The sequence below is a fragment of the Gopherus evgoodei genome, unplaced genomic scaffold (genome assembly GCF_007399415.2).
Source record: "Gopherus evgoodei ecotype Sinaloan lineage unplaced genomic scaffold, rGopEvg1_v1.p scaffold_35_arrow_ctg1, whole genome shotgun sequence".
NCBI lineage: Eukaryota > Metazoa > Chordata > Testudines > Testudinidae > Gopherus > Gopherus evgoodei.
Window position 1 is genome coordinate 4,594,108 of NW_022060027.1, and position 15,678 is coordinate 4,609,785.

At 61.0% G+C, this 15,678-nt stretch overlaps 1 protein-coding gene across 4 annotated transcripts; it reads right to left on the bottom strand.

Moving 5' to 3' along the window:
* Window positions 1-404: 404 nt before the first annotated feature.
* On the bottom strand, window positions 405-13,750 carry TNNT1 (troponin T1, slow skeletal type). Of its 4 annotated transcripts, none has more exons than XM_030544946.1 (14): window positions 13,694-13,750; window positions 12,500-12,553; window positions 11,923-11,936; window positions 8,812-8,847; window positions 7,214-7,246; window positions 4,060-4,081; window positions 3,117-3,177; window positions 2,535-2,651; window positions 2,198-2,275; window positions 1,978-2,088; window positions 1,603-1,712; window positions 1,028-1,118; window positions 839-879; window positions 405-574 (listed from the first exon to the last, which is right to left on the bottom strand). In XM_030544946.1, exons 2-14 carry the CDS (start codon window positions 12,529-12,531, stop codon window positions 529-531), a joined length of 792 nt encoding a protein of 263 aa, XP_030400806.1. In that variant the 5' UTR covers window positions 12,532-12,553; window positions 13,694-13,750; the 3' UTR covers window positions 405-528. The 4 variants fall into 4 exon arrangements, with proteins under 4 accessions (XP_030400806.1, XP_030400805.1, XP_030400808.1 ...); XM_030544945.1 differs by having other exon boundaries at window positions 3,117-3,180; XM_030544948.1 differs by lacking the exon at window positions 7,214-7,246.
* Between the last annotated feature and the right edge of the window lie 1,928 nt (window positions 13,751-15,678).

The following is a 15,678-nucleotide window of genomic DNA, read 5'->3' on the forward strand; positions in this document are numbered from 1 at the left end:
CTTCCGTCCCCCGCCCCCTCCCGCCGCCGGCTTCCGTCCGGCCCTGGCCCCGCCCCCTCGCCGGCTTCCGTCCCCCGCCCCCTCCCGCCGCCGGCTTCCGTCCGGCCCTGGCCCCGCCCCCTCGCCGGCTTCCGCCCGGCCCCGCCCCCTCGCCGGTTTCCGTAGGGGATCATGGGAAATTGAGTCTGTTCAGCCCGGGGCGGGGCCTGCCCAGGACACTCTTCCCCCCTCCCCCCCGCCGCCGGCATCGATTCCCTAGGGGGGCGGGCCCCGGGCGGGCCCCGCCCCCCTTTGGCCACACCCGAGTGGGCGGGACTCACAGCACGTGGGTTGCCGCGGGGGGCGGGTTATTCTCCAGCCCCCTTCGCCCCCCCCCCCAAAAAAAAACACACGGAGGCGGCGTTTGTGCGGGCGGGAGGCCGGTTTATTGCCTGGGGCGGCGGGAGGGGCTCCCCCCGCCCCGCTGATGGGCAGTGTGGGCCGGGGGGGTATCCGCGGGGGGGGGCCGAGGCTGCTCCGTCTCCGGGCTCACTTCCAGCGGCCGCCCAGGCGGCCCTTGGGGGCCCCCTTCTTGCTGCGGAGAGAAGAGGGGGGCGGGTGAGAAAAGGTGTCAGCAGCCCCCCAGATTCGCGCCCTCACCCCACAGTGTCCCCCCCCCCCGGGCCCAGCCGAGGCCTCACCCCACCAGGCCAGCTGGGCTCAGCATTCCTCCCGCCCCTCCCCCATGGCCCAGTGCTGCCCCCCCCGGGGGAGAAGGATTTGGGGGGGGTTGGTCTCTGGTCCAGGACCCCAACCCCCATCCCAAGCAGGGGAGATGGATACAGCGGAGGCTACTCACAATTTCTGGGCATGGCTGATGCTGTTGTAAAGGATGTTAATCTGCAAAGGGGTGGAAGAGCCAGTTACTACCCAGCTGAGTCAGCCCCAGTCCCGTCCCCCCCCCGCAGCCAGCCAATGCCCCACCCTGGGGTTGTATGGGAGCCGGCGCCCCCTAGAGGGGAAAGGCTCCCCTGCCCCCTTCTCTCACCTCGTATTTCTGGCGCTTGAGTTTCTCCATGAGGTCAAACTTCTCCGACTCCAGCTGGTGGATCCAGTCGTGCAGCTCCTTGGCCTTCGCCCTGTGGGGCCAGAAGGAGGTGCTGTCAGGATCGGAGGCTGCTATCCAGCCCCCCACCCAGCATGCCCACCCGGGGTGCTCACACCCAGAGCGCCCCGGGAAACGGGAGGCATGCGCCACACGAGGGAGCAGTGCTCGCTAGCCCCAGGGGCTCATGGGAACAAAGCGCAGAGCATCACGGGAAAGGAGGGCATAGACACCCAAGGTAGCAATGGTTGCTAACCCCAGGGGATCATGGGAAATGGGAACAAAGAGCAGAGCATCCAGGGAAATGGGCACAGATGACCACAGTAGTGGATCGGGTTGTTAAACTCAAGGGATTATGGGAAATGAGAACCAAGTGCAGAGCATCATGGAAAATGGGACCATAGATGGCCAAGGGGTAGCCATGGTTGCTAACCCCAAGTGATCATGGGAAATGGGAGCCAAGCACAGAGCATCATGGGAAATGAAGTCCCCCTGAGTGCCCCCCCCCCACCCTGTACCTCAGCTCATCCTCCCGCATGCTATCGATGTTTAGGGGCTTCCGCCGCTCGGCCAAGATCCGGTTCTTCATCTCCCGCCCCGTCTGCCGCTTGCCCCGCTTCTGCTCGGCCTGGCAAACAGGGCACGGGGGTCACGTCAACACAGGCTCCCTCCGGGGTGGGGCTCAGGGGGCTGGTTATAGCGGGACCCCTCGCCCGGCGCTGAGATGCGGCTGCCTCTGGGCAGGGCAGCTGGTGATTTTCAGACCACTTCCCGGACGGCAGCAAGGGGGCCAGCCCTGAGTCCACACCCCAATACCTGCAGCACAGCGCCTCCCCAGCCAGTGTCCCTGTCCAACCTCTCTCTCCCCCACCCCCTCCCTGCCTCCACCTCACCTTGACCAGATAGCCCCCGAAATGCGGCATGTTGGACAGAACCTTCTTCTTCTTGGCATCGTCTTCGGCCCGTTTCTTGGCCTCCTCCTCCTCCTTGCGCAGCTTCTCTTCCTGCATGTGCAGGGGGGAGCAGAGCTGTCAGCCATGCGGCTGGGCGGGTAGAGACTGGAGGGGATGACCCCCCCCCCAGCCCAGGGTGGGGGGACGTGGGGAAACTCACCGCTAGCTTGGCCTGGCGTTCACGCTCCTTCTCGGTCCGGACCCGCACCTGCTCGTTCCGTTCCGCTCGGCGGCGCTCCTGCCAGGGGCCCGGGGACAGGTCAGGGCACGGCTGGTCATCTGCAACCCTCCCGGCCGGCCCCACCTCTTCCCTGGAACCCACGATCTGTTCCCTGCCCCCCACACCCACAATCCACCTGGCACACCCCCTCCCCGGTACCTACAATTCCCTGCCCTGCCCCCCCATACCCATAATCTGCTAGCACACCCCCTCACCCCACCCACAATCCCCTGCCCTATGTACCCACAAATCCCCCCCCGTGCGCCCCAGGACCCACAATTCTCTCCATCAAGCCGACGAGCTCCTCCTCCTCCTTCTTCCTCTGCTCGAAGTGCACATCGATGAGCGTCTGCAGCTCCAGCAGGTCCTTCTCCATGCGCTTGCGGTGAATGTCCTGGGGGGCAGAGAAAGTGTGTGACCTGGGCGGCACCCCACGTGGGGGGAGCTACCCCTGCTGAGCGCCTGGTCCCTGCAACATAGCACCCCCTGCTGAGCGCCTGGTCCCTCACAGCCCAATGCCCCTTGCTGAGCCCCCACCCTGCTCCCCACAGCCCAGCGCCCCTTGCTGAGCCCCCACCCTGCTCCCCACAGCCCAGTGTCCTCTGCTGAGCCCCCCACCCTGCTCCCTGCAGCCCAGCACCCCCTGCTGAGCCCCGCACCCTGCTCCCTGCAGCCCAGCATCCCCTGCTGAGCCCCCACCCTGCTCCCCACAACATAGCGCCCTCTGCTGAGCCTCCCGCCCCGTCCCCTGCAGCCCAGCGCCCCCTGCTGAGCCCCCACCCTGCTCCCCACAGTCCAGCGCCCCCTGCTGAGCCCCCCACCCGCTGCAGCCCAGCAGGATCTTTCTTACGATACTCACATCAAAGTCCACTCTCTCCCCATCGGGGATCTTCGGGGGAGCCAGCTGGGGAACTAGCGGCCTGCTGCGGAGGGCGGGGAGGAGGGATAAGAAACACAACAAAGAGGAAAGGTATTTACGCTTGACTGTTACAAGTTCAGATCCTTCCCGGGGCTGGGACACGGCTCCTCTTGGATGGGGCACGGGGGCTGGGCACACGGGGACCCCTTGCCTGGTGCTGGGACATGGCCCCTCTGGGGTGGGGCACGGGGGCTGGGCACGCAGGGATCCCTCGCTCGATGCTGAGACGCGGCCCCTCTGGGGCGGGGCGGGGGGGCTGTGCACGCGGGGACCCCTCGCGCGGGGCTGGGACTCAGCCACTCTGGGGCAGGGCACGGGGGCTGGGCAAGCGGGGACCCCTCACCCAGGGCTGGGAGGCGGCCCCTCTGGGGCGGGGCAAGGGGGCTGGGCACACGGGGACCCCTCGCCCAGCGCTGGGACTCAGCCCCTCTGGGGCAGGACATGGGGACTGGGCACACGGGGACCCCTTGCCTGGTGCTTGGACACGGCCCCTCTGGGGCGGGGCACGGGGGCTGGGCACGCAGGGATCCCTCGCCCGGTGCTGGGATGCGGCCCCTCTGGGGTGGGGCACGGGGGCTGGGCGCGCGGGGACCCCTCGCCTGGGGCTGGGACGCAGCCCCTCTGGGGCGGGGCCTTCGCAAGCGGGGACCCCTCACCCAGGGCTGGGAGGCGGCCCCTCTGGGGTGGGGCACGGGGGCTGGGCGCACAGGGACCCCTCACCCAGGGCTGGGACGCGGCCCCTCTGGGGTGGGGCCCGGGGGCTGAGTTGCTCAGTGCATTGGGACAGCGCTACTGCCCAGGTTGTGGGGTTCCCTGCTCTGACTTGTGGGTGGAAGTGGGGGATCCCCCATCTTACCCCCCTTCTCATGGATACCGGAGTTACCTGGGTTTGGGACGTTCCTCTTCTGTGAAAAGAACAAGAGAAACATTGTTATTAGAAAGAGAGATCGGGAAACAGTTTATGTGGGGGGGGGGAACTGTGGGAATCGGGGGGGACAACACCCCAAAAACCTCTTAGCAAGAAAGCCCCTGATATGCTCCCCCTGTCTCCAGTTCAGATGTCAGGGTACCTTCATAAGGGGGAGGTGAGAATTGATGTGGGGGGATCCACGGACAGATGCCCGCCCCCCCCAACGAGGAGGAGAGAGTCCTGGCTGTTGAATAAAAAAAAAGGAGGGGAAAAAAAGGGAGGAAAAAAATGTATCCCTGAAGAAGAGAAGAAAATCCATGAGGAGTGGGGGGCTGCAAAGTGGGGTGCAGGGAGCGGCACCAGAGATCCAAGGGGAGTGTCATAACGTTAGCCGCGGAGAAGGGTTTGGGGGAGGATGATGCTGGAGGAAGCCAGGGGGACGAGCAAAAATGTCCTTCCAATGGACCAAGTAAAGGGTTAGAGAAGGGGGGTGAGGAGGATGGGGCCCCAGGAAGGAGCCAGCAGTGGGGGTGGTTCCCCCACCCCAGGAGACCAGACCGTGTCTCTTGTGAGTAGTTTTAGAGGCAAGCGAACTCAGCGGCTGCCGTGTCTCTCTACGGATAGAGGCTCATATACATTCAGCCCCCCACCCCAGCAGCTCCCCTTCCAGCCCCTTCCTCCCCAGTGCAGTCAGGGGTGTCTCTGGATGGACCTGGGGGGAGCTAAGATCAGAATCCAGCCCTGACCCCATTGTGAACAGGAGTGACTCTGGATTCTGGGGTGGGGGACAGGACTGAGATCCAAATCTAGTCCTGACCTCATTGGGAACAGGAGTGACCCCGGATTGACTCTGGGGAAGCTGGACTCAGATTCCAGCTCTGACCCCACTGCAAACAGGAGTGACTCTGGATTGACCCTGGGGAAGCTGAGCTCAGATTCTAGCTCTGACCCCATTGGGAACAGGAGTGACCCCGGATTGACCCTGGGGAAGCTGGGCTCAGATTCCAGTTTTGACTCCATTGGGAACTGGAGTGACTCCAGATTGACCCTCGGGAAGCTGAGCTCAGATTCCAGCTCTGACCCCATTGGGAACAGGAGTGACTCCAGATTGACGCTGGGGAAGCTGAGCTCAGATTCCAGCTCTGACCCTATTGGGAACAGGAGTGACCCCGGATTGACCCTGGGGAAGCTGAGCTCAGATTCCAGCTCTGATCCCACTGCAAACAGGAGTGACTCCGGATTGACCCTGGGGAAGCTGAGCTCAGATTCCAGCTCTGACCCCACTGCAAACAGGAGTGACTCCAGATTGACCCTGAGGAAGCTGAGCTCAGACCATCCCCCGTGACAACAGAGCCCCTTGAATGTATATTTGGGTCACGGCCATGCACCCGGGAACCGAACTGTATCCCATACAGCCGCTGGGTGTATAGATACGTTCTTCCCGCCCACCCCCAGGCTGCACCCTGGACTCAGCACGGATACATGGGGGGCACGTGCCCCACCGCCCATGTATCGGGACCCGCGCCGGCCAGCCACGCACCCTGGGTTTGCAGGAGCCCACGTCTATATCCCAGCCCAGCCCGGCCCAGGAGGGATTTACCACCCGCCCCAGTGCCCAGGCTGAGATATAGAGAGAAACATACAGGGGAGGGGTGCCCTGGGCAGAGCTGGGGGGGGGGGGCGTGCCAGGGACCCAGGGACCAGGCTAGAGTGGGAGGGTGGAAGTGTCAGTCACTGGGGTGCAGGGATCTCTGGCCTCTAGGTGGCGCCCTCCCCCATGCCAATAACCAGCAATTTCTATCCCCCCCATCCCAGCCACCCCATGCATCCACCCCCCCCTCTATCCACCCCCATCCCAGCCACCCCATCCATCCAACCCCCTCTATCCACACCAGGCCAGTACCCATCCAGCCATCCCCGTCTATCCACCTCCAGCCACCCCCATCCAGCTACCCCCTCGATCCACCCCAGACCAGTACCCATCTATTCACCCCCCTCTATCCACGCCCAGCTACACCCCATCCAGCCACCTCCCTCTATCCACCCCCACCCCAGTTACCCCCATCTATCCAACCCCCTCTATCCACACCAGGCCAGTACCCATCCATCCACCCCCCTCTATCCATGCCCAGCAACACCCCATCCAGCCACCTCCCTCTATCCACCCCCACCCCAGTCTCCCCCATCCACCCCCCCTCTATCCACCCCATCCATCCAACCCCCTCTATCCACACCAGGCCAGTACCCATCCAGCCACCCCCCTCTATCCACCTCCAGCCACCGCCATCCAGCTACCCCCTCTATCCACCCCAGGCCAGTACCCATCCATCCCCCCCACCCCTATCCACGCCCAACTACACCCCATCCATCCCCCTCTATCCACACCGGGCCAGTACCCATCTAGCCACCCCCCTCTATCTACCTCCAGCCACCGCCATCCAGCTACCTCCTCTATCCACCCCAGACCAGTACCCATCCATCCACCCCCTCTATCCATGCCCAGCTACACCCCATCCATCCCCCTCTATCCACACCGGGCCAGTACCCATCCAGCCACCCCCCTCTATCTACCTCCAGCCACCGTCATCCAGCTACCTCCTCTATCCACCCCAGACCAGTACCCATCCATCCACCCCCTCTATCCATGCCCAGCTACACCCCCTCCAGCCACCTCTCTCTATCCACCCCCACCCCATTCTCCCCCATCCACCCACCCCCTCTATCCACGCCCAGCTACACCCCATCCATCCACCCCCCCTCTATCCACCCCATCCATCCAACCCCTTCTATCCACCCCAGACCAGTACCCATCCATCCAACCCCCTCTATCCATCCCTAGCTACACCCCCATCCAGCCACCCCTGTGTCTGTCCAGCCACCCCCCATGTCAATCCATCTGTAAGTGCCCCTTCTGGGGACTGGACAGTGCAGACGGACAGATGGGGGGGAGGGCGCGATGCCTGAGAGGCCCAGGTCCTGGGGAGGTGAATTAACCTTGGGGAGGTCTGGGGGGCCCAGCCCAGCTCTGCCCATTCCCCACCCTCGGCGGGGTGGGGCAGGGTGGCGCCCCATGGGAGCCCCCACCTCAGGGGTATTTCTCCAAGAAGGAAGCGAAGCAGGAAAATACCTGGCTCTGCGGCCGGCTGGGGTTCCTCAGACACTGCACACAGCCATGGGGTGGGGGGTTAAGGACAGGTATGGGGGAGGGGAACGGGAGGGAAAATTGGGGGAGGGGAGAGGAGAGATTAGGGTGGGGGGAGTGAGCACAGGAGAGAAACGGAGAGGCAGTTAAACCAAGGGAGCTCAGGTGGGGGCCCGTTAAATCCGGTTACTCGTTAGTGGGGGGGAACTGCCCCCTCTGCCCCCCCTTCCAATGTCTCTGCCCATCTCCCTCTCTCACCCTGGTGAGATCACAATGTGCCCCCCCAACACGTGCGGAGGGGGCTGGGATATGAGAGGAGAGGGAAAATGGTGCAGTGGGGGGGTGCAGGGAGAAGGATCCTCCAGTGGGAGTCAGTGATGCAGTGAGGGGCTGTGGGGAAAGGGCCCTGTAGTGATGCAGTGAGGGGGGAGTGAAGGGCCCTGGAATGATGCAGTTAGGGGGGTGAGGGGAGAAGGACCCGGCAGTGATGCAGTGGGGAGGGCAGTGATGCAGTGGATGGATGTGGGGGAAGTGCCCTGCAGTGATGGGAGAAGGACCCTGCAGTGATGCGGGGGGGGGCAGTGATGCAGGGGGTGGAGACAGAGATGCAGTGGGTCACTGTGGGGGAAGGGCCCTGCAGTGATGCAGTGGGGGTGAGGGGAAAAGGACCCTGCAGTGATGCAGTGGGGGGTGAGTGGAGAAGGACCCTACAGTGATGCGGTCGGGGGCAGTGATGCAGTGGGGGGGAGTGATGCAGTAGGGGAAGGGCCCTGCAGTGACACAAGGGGTGTGACGGGAGAAAGACCCGACAGTGATGCAGTGGGGGCAGTGATGCAGTGGGGGGGACAGAGATGCAGTGGGTGGCTGGGGGGGGAAGGCTCTGCAGTGATGCAATGGGGGAGGGAATTGCAGTGATTCAGTAGGGGGTGCAGGGAGAAGGACCCTGCAGTGATGCAGTGGGGGCAGTGATGCAGTAGGGGGGGCTGTGGGGGAAGGGCCCTCCAGTGACAGAATGGTGGGGGATGAAGGGAGAAAGACCCTGCAGTGATGCAGTGGGGGGGGGACAGAGATGCAGTGGGTCGCTGTGGGTGAAGCGCCCTGAAGTGATGCAGTGGGGGAAGGGGGGAAGGGCAATGTGAGGGTGTCCTAGATCAGGTACATGCCTGAGTCTTACACAGGCATCCTCCGTGCTGCCCCGACCCTGGCTGATGTCCCCATGGCTGCCCCGCCCCCAGGTGAAGAAAAACCCTTCAGCTGACAAACCAGAAAGGAGGAAGCCTGTGAAGAGAAACCTAACATGGATGAGAGAACAAATGTTATGGGAACAGAACCCAGGAGTCCTGGCCCCTAGTCCCCCCTGCTCTACCCACTAGTTCCCATTTCCCTTCCAGAGCCAGGGAGAGAACCCAGGAGTCCTGGCTCCCAGCCGCCACCCCCGCCCCATTCTACCCCTAGCCCCCACTCCCATCAATTTGCTTCTTCCTGATTCCAGCCGGGCTGTGAGGTCTCTGCTCCTGGTGACCTAGAGGAAAGAGGGGGGTCCCCACAGCACAGGGAAGGGCAGCTGTGTGCAGCCGTCTCACCTTCCTCCTCCTCAGCCTGCTCAGCCTGTTCCTCTTCTTCAGAGAGAGAGAAAGAAAGAGAGTGAGGGGTTAGTGCTGGGCTCTGTGTTCCCAGGGTCCCATCTCAAGGGGCAGATTGCAGGAGTCGGGGGTGGGGGTGTCTGGGGGGAAGGTTGAGAGGGGCGTAACGCCAGGCAACAGAAGATTAAACAAATCATCAGGCTGGGTGACCTGAAAGCAACCCTTAAGGATGTTTCAAAAGGGCACAGCCACGGTGAACAAGGCCATTCCTGGTAGACAGGTATCAGAGCTGTGTTGAGGAGCCTCAAGCCTTTAACCCGTTTGCCAGCACTGTTAGAGACTCAAAGAGCAGCTGCAAAATGTGTCTCCATTTACCGCAAGCTACCGGTGGGATCGAATTAGCTGGTGGACGCTGCATCCATCCCATTCCTGACCCCTAATGCCCCGTTGCTGGCTTCCAGTGACTTGGAGAGCAAATCTTATCTGCCAGATGGGATATGTGATGTAATAACGCCCTGGTCCTCATCTGTCCTCGAAACCCGCAGTTCACCCTTTGGGAACCTTGTCTCTTATTTTTCCTGAGAAGTCTCAGATTTCGGGGTGGAGGACTGGCCCTGAGTGGGTGTTTGGGTGGCGGGAGGTGGGGGAAGATCTGAAATATTCATTGACCGGGGAGCCATTGTGTCTGATCCTTTGGGATTAGAAGGAACCTCACCCAGGGTGAAATGGGGTTTTGAATAACTTCTCACTGTATTCGACTGGGCTGACTGGATCAGCGTTCGGCTTCGGGGTAACCGGCCTCGTGCTGTAGAAGCTGGTCTGTTACTGGCTTGGTGAATCTGATTGTAAACCACTAGTTTGGATGGCGGGGGGGTCGGCTGCCCTGAGGGTCAACTTCTCAGTGCGGCCCATCCAGGCAGCCGGTCACAGGGGGAAGGGTTTTTTGGGGGAGGGGGGCAGTGGGGGGGCAGAACCAGGCCTTGCAGGGTCTCCCCGAGGCTGTGATAGCCCCGGCCAGGAAGCCTGTGGCTCCGTCCCTTCCCCTGCGGTCGCCTCCTCTTGGGGGGGGAAAAGACAGATGGTCAGAGACAGATGTGGGGGTGGGAAAGCTGGGACCCTCCACCCTTCCTCCCTCCCTCCCCCTTCCCCTTCATCCATCACCCCACCCCACCCCCTTCCCTCTCCCCCTCACACCGGGGCCAGACTCAGAGCATATTTGACTTTGGACACAAATGTGATGATTTAAAGGGGAACGGGGGCGGGGGCGTAAGCCCCCCCACCCCACCCCGATTCCATTCAGAAGAGCAGCTAAGTCTGTGAAAGAAGGAGGATTCCTGGCCAAGCAGACTTGCCCTTTAAGAAGGCCGGCCCTACAAATACTTGTCTGCAGACAGAAATTGAAACATTAAAGGGGAGTTGGGGGTGGGGCATAGGGAAGCCACTTTGCCATCCTGTTTTAGTGGCTGGTAAATCTGCAGAGTCCATGTCGGATGGTGACTTTCCCTTTAAGAGGGCGGGCCCTACCAATATTTGTCTGCAGACAGAAATTTAAAAATTAAAGGGGAGTTGGAGGGTGATTCTAATAATAATGCCCCTAAACCCAGCACTTCTCAAGATAGCAGTGAGACAGCCATAAGGTGTGGGTCAAATAAATGGCCAAAAAATAGAGCGATGATTAATAATGTCCCTACGAAATAGCCTTTAAGGGAAAGGATCAGGCTGAACAAAGCTGATATTTATTAATAATTTCTGATGGCTGATAATTATTAACCTTCAGTCGTTAAGCACTAAAGTCTGTATGTAGTACATTAGTAAGAGTTTATAATTGATTATTAAACACCCATCAGTAAACATTTCAATATCAAATATCTATATAAAGTAATCATTGGTATTGATTAGCCATCTGTTGTTAAATATTTGAATATCAACTACGCAAATCAGTGATTAGCCAATTATTAAGTATCATTATTAGCCACCAGTTACTGACATTTACATATTAAAATATGTATATAATAAATTGTCAACCATTTCTTATTGATAACTGTTAAGTATCTGCCATTAAATATTTGACTCTTAAAATCTGTGTAGAATCATTACCTTATCAACCATTTATCATCGATACTAATTACCTCTCCATCAATACATATTTGAATCGTACAATATTTAAATAATAGCTACATTAACGATTCTATATCATCATTAATCACCTGTCGTTAGCTAAGTAAACGTTAGATAGGTAACGATTAAATTACCTACCATCAGTGATAGTAATTATAACCTGCTATCATTCAATATTTGAATAATAAAATATTTACATCATGATTATACTTGGTGTTATTGTCCGTGAATATTAAAATCTAAACAGGCCAAGAAAACGATTGACCATTTAGCATTGGAAATAGTTCTGCGCCACCTCTCGTTGATTATTTGTCTGTTAACGCAGCTACACAAGGGTGAAGTTACTAACCCGCCTGGCTATTTCTGGGTTATTAGCTGCACTAGATTGCACCTATTGCCCTGTTAGGTAAGAAGAGGTTCCTATCGCGGGACGAATCCCTGTATGTCCATTGTAACATGACCCGATTATCCGTGTTGGCCTAAGAACAAATAGGGGTGAAGCGCCTGAGAAGGGCAATCCAGGGCCGCTCAGAGGATTCAGGGGGCCTGGGGTCTTCAGTGGTGGGTCCCGGGGGCGGAAGGACCCCCCCTCGCTGCCAAATTGCCACCAAAGACCCGGAGTGAAAGAAGCTCCGGGGACCTGGGCCCCGCGAGAGTTTTCCGGGGCCCCCAGAGCGAGTGAAGGACCCAGATCCAGGGGCCCCGAAAAACTCTCATGGGGGCCCCTGCAGGGCCTGGGGCAAATTGCCCCACCTGCCCCCGCCTCTGGGTGGCCCTGGGGAAACCCCTGACCTGACCCATCTGAGGGGGCCTGGGCTTCTTCCCTGGCCACCCATTCCCCCACTGGCTCAGATGACTCCTGCCCCAGACTGACCCACTGAGGTCTTCTCCTCTCTCACTGCCAGCGGAGGACCCCAGGCATTAATAGTGGCTAATTAACAGCGACCAGGGATTAACGGATTGTGGCGGCAGGATGGGGGAAGCGTCACGTACCTTCATGCTGCTCCCTGGGGAGAAGAGGAGAGAGAGAGACAGAGACAGACAGAGAGAGAAGCTTGTGGCACATTACTGTAGCCAGCACCTGACCTGGGTCCTGACCCATCCAGGGCTGCTGTGTGCTGGGGACCCCCCGGCCTTCCCAGGGGTAAGATCCATGGGGCAGCCCAACCTAATTCAGTTCCGGGGCAGGGACTGGCTGACTCAGGGGGGCAGGGAATGGGGCCCAGGGCTTTTCCCCTCTAGGGAGCACTGGATCCCACCTGCCCCAGGGCGGAGACTGGTTGGTTAGAGAGGATGGAGGGGTCATGGGGCCTTTCCCCTCTAGGGAGCGCCGGGTCTCATCCAGCCCCAGGGCAGGGACTGGCTGGCTTGGGGGGGCAGGGAATGGGGTGCGGGGCCTGTCCACTCTAAGGGGCGCTAGCTCTCATCCGGCCCCAGGACAGGGACTGGCTGGCTTGGGGGGGCAGGGAATGGGGTGCGGGGCCTGTCCACTCTAAGGGGCGCAAGCTCTCATCCAGCCCCAGGACAGGGACTGGCTGGCTCGGGGGGGGAGAGGGGGACATTCACTTACTCCTCATACTCCACCTCTTCTGCGTCAGACATGGTGCTGGCTGATGGGGTTCACCTGGGGGTGGAGAGAAATAGACACAGATCAGCACTTCAGTGGTGGGGGAATTTCGGTGGAGGAAGATTTGAGGGCTGGGCTAGCAGGGGGCTGCAGGTTGGGAGTGAGGGGCACTGGCAGGGCTGGGGGGAGCCCAGGGCTGGGCTGGCAGGGGCTGCGGGGGGGCCCAGAGCTGGGTTAGCAGGGGCTGCGGGTTGGGAGTGAGGGGCACTGGCAGCACCCTGGGATCAGGGTGGGGGGCTGGGCTGTCCTTGGAGCGGCCTCAGAGCTCGGGGTGCGCTGGGGGGGGAGCTGGCAGCTGCTGAAAGGTCACAGCTATTTCGGGATCTGGCTGCCATTGTCTCCTGCATTTGTCTCTCTGTGTCTCCAAATAACAATGCGAGTGGGCGGGAAGCCAGGTGCCGGGATCTGCCCTATGCCAGCCCCCCTTCCCTCCACTCTGCCCCTCCTGTCACTCCTGCGCCAAGCATCACGGGCTCAGCCGGGCGGAGAGATACAGCTGCTCCGCCCCCCGGGTCTCTGGGGGCACCGTCTGCTGGCTCCCTGCACCCCCTGCACCCTGTGGCTCACTGCCTGGTGGGTGTGAGTTGGGGGGCGGGTTCAGGGGTGAATTTGGGGGGCAGGCTTGGGGGGGTCAGGGAGGAGTTTGGGAGGATCAGGGATGACCGGCAAAGGGTTTGGGGGCCAGGAGCAGATTGGGGGGGAACAGTCAGGGGGAGTTTGGGGGGATGATTTGGGGGTGACTTTGGGAGGGAGGATTTGCGGGGTCCGGGGTGACTGGGGGAGGGTTTGGGGGGGTGGGGTGGCTTTGGGAGGGAGGATTTGGGGGGGCTGGGGTGATGGGAGGCTTTGGGAGGCCAGGTGGGAGTTCAGGGAGAAGGTTCCAGGGATCAGGGGTGAGTTTGGGGGGAAGGTTTGGAGGAGCTGCGGGGTGGGGTTGGGGGCAAGGTTTGGGGTGTCAGGGCATGACTTTGGGGGAAGGTTATGGGGTGCATTCAGGAGGAAGGACTGGAGGTCAGGGGTGAGTTGGGGGCAGGGTTGAGGGGGTCTATGGCAGTTCTGTATCCACCATCAGTCCCCCCCAGTGGGGGACCCCAGGCGTCCCCACCCTACAGCCCCCCAGCTCTCCAGCCCTGGTACCTGGGGATGATCAGTTCGTTCAAGCTTCCTCAGGCTCCACACAGTCGCTCTCTGTGCTGTGGGGGGGGGATTTATTAGGGGGAACTGGACACCAGGCCCCCCAGATCCCTCCCACATGATTGGCCGGAGGGGGTGTGACATGCCCGCGATGTCATCGGCAAATTCCTAGGGGAAAAATTTATATGAACAGGACCAGGGGGACATGACCAGACAGATGGATTCTTGAGGGGTGCTCTGAGCTTTCCACAGAAGTGCCCTCGCTGGGGACCCCGGCGCTGCGAGCTTCCCAACAGGAGTGCCCCAGCCGGGGACCCTGGGGCTGCCAGCATCCCCACAACAGTGCCCCAGCTGGGGACCCCGGTGCTGTGAGCTTCCCCACAGCAGTGCCCCAGGTGCTGCAAGCTTCCCGACAGCAGTGCCCCCAGCCAAGGAGGGCAGGAGGTTGGGGAGAGTGAAAGAATAGATACTGTTGGGTTCTGAGTCCATTGTTCCAGGGATGCCTGGGCTGAAATGTCAGGGTAACCTGAGCCTCTGCAGCTGTCAGAGGGGAGATAAACATAGCTGGGGGTGGGGGGTCAGGAGTGAGGGGCACCAGCAGGGCTGGGGAAAGCCCAGGGCTGGGCTAGCAGGGGCTGCAGGTTGGGAGTGAGGGGCACCGGCAGGGCTGGGGGGAGCTGCCCAGGGCTGGGCTGGCAGGGGGCTGCAGGTCGGGAGTGAGGGGCACCGGCAGAACTGGGGGGAGCCCAGGGCTGGGCTAGCACGTTGGGGAATTCTGTAGAAAGAATCCATGCCTCCCAGGCACAGTGGGGCGGGGGGGCGGGAGCCAGGACTCCTGGGTTCTCTCCCTGGCTCCAGGAGGGGAGTGGGGTCTAGTGGCTAGAGCAGGGGAGATGCTAGTAGCCAGGACTTCTGGGTTATCTCCCTGGCTCTGGAAGGGGAGTGGGGTCTAGTGGTTGGAGCTGGGAGCCAGGACTCCTGGGTTCTCTCCTGGCTCTGGGAGGGGAGTGGAAGCTGGTGGGTTAGAGTTTGGGGGGCTAGATGCCAGGACTCCTGGGTTCTCTCCCCAGGTACCTGATCTCACTCCCAGTCCCCGTGCACCTGTCACTGCGGTGGGAACATTTCTTTTTGTTCTATACCGGGAGTAGTGAGCTCATGGGACTGGCACCGCCTGGGCCATGGGGGCACGGCTGGAGGAGAAGGGAGTCTGTCAGGGGTGGAGAGGCATCTATCCATCCCACATCCCCCTGGCCAGCCAGCCCCTCCTCCAGCCACCGAGCTGTCCCTCCTAGCTGCCTGGGAACGGGCGGCCTACAAAATAAACCCACCGTCGCATCACTCCGCTTTGCCTTCCGCCCTCAGCCCTTGTCTCTGCTGTGGGAAGGGTGAAGCTGCCAGCGGGCAAAATGCCCCAAATCCCCCCTTTTGAGGCACACTGGGAAGGCAGAGAACTGGTCCTTCAGGCCCGTGCCGGGTACCGAGGAAACCGACCCATGTCCGGCAGCCCGGGGCTCGGAAACGGCCACTCGCCACCTTCGTGAATTGGAAGGAGACACTGACTGCATTTCCCCGGCTGGGGAGGTTTTACCGACGCCACCGGATTAGCCGGGGGATGCGCCACCTCCGTTCCCGGGGGCTGATGCAGAGATCGAAGGGGGACATTGGCGGTGAGAGGAACCAGGCGGGGGAAACAGCTCCGGTGTCTCTGGTTCGAGCTGGAGTTTGTGGTGAAGGGTCCAGTAACCTGTGAATGGTAAATGGCCTGATTCCAGTTCCCCAAACTTTTCATGTCACCCCCGGCTTTACCCCTGTCCATGAACCACCCCCCGCCCCGGCCCAGGAGCTGTGGTTGGGAGCCGGGACTGGGGCTGGAACTGCGGCCAAGCCAAGAGCCAGAGGCCGCAGCTAGGGGCAGGGCTGGAAGTTGGGCTGCAGGGGCACAGCTGGGGGCAGTGCTGGGAGCTGGGCGGGGGGGTGCAGCTGGTGCG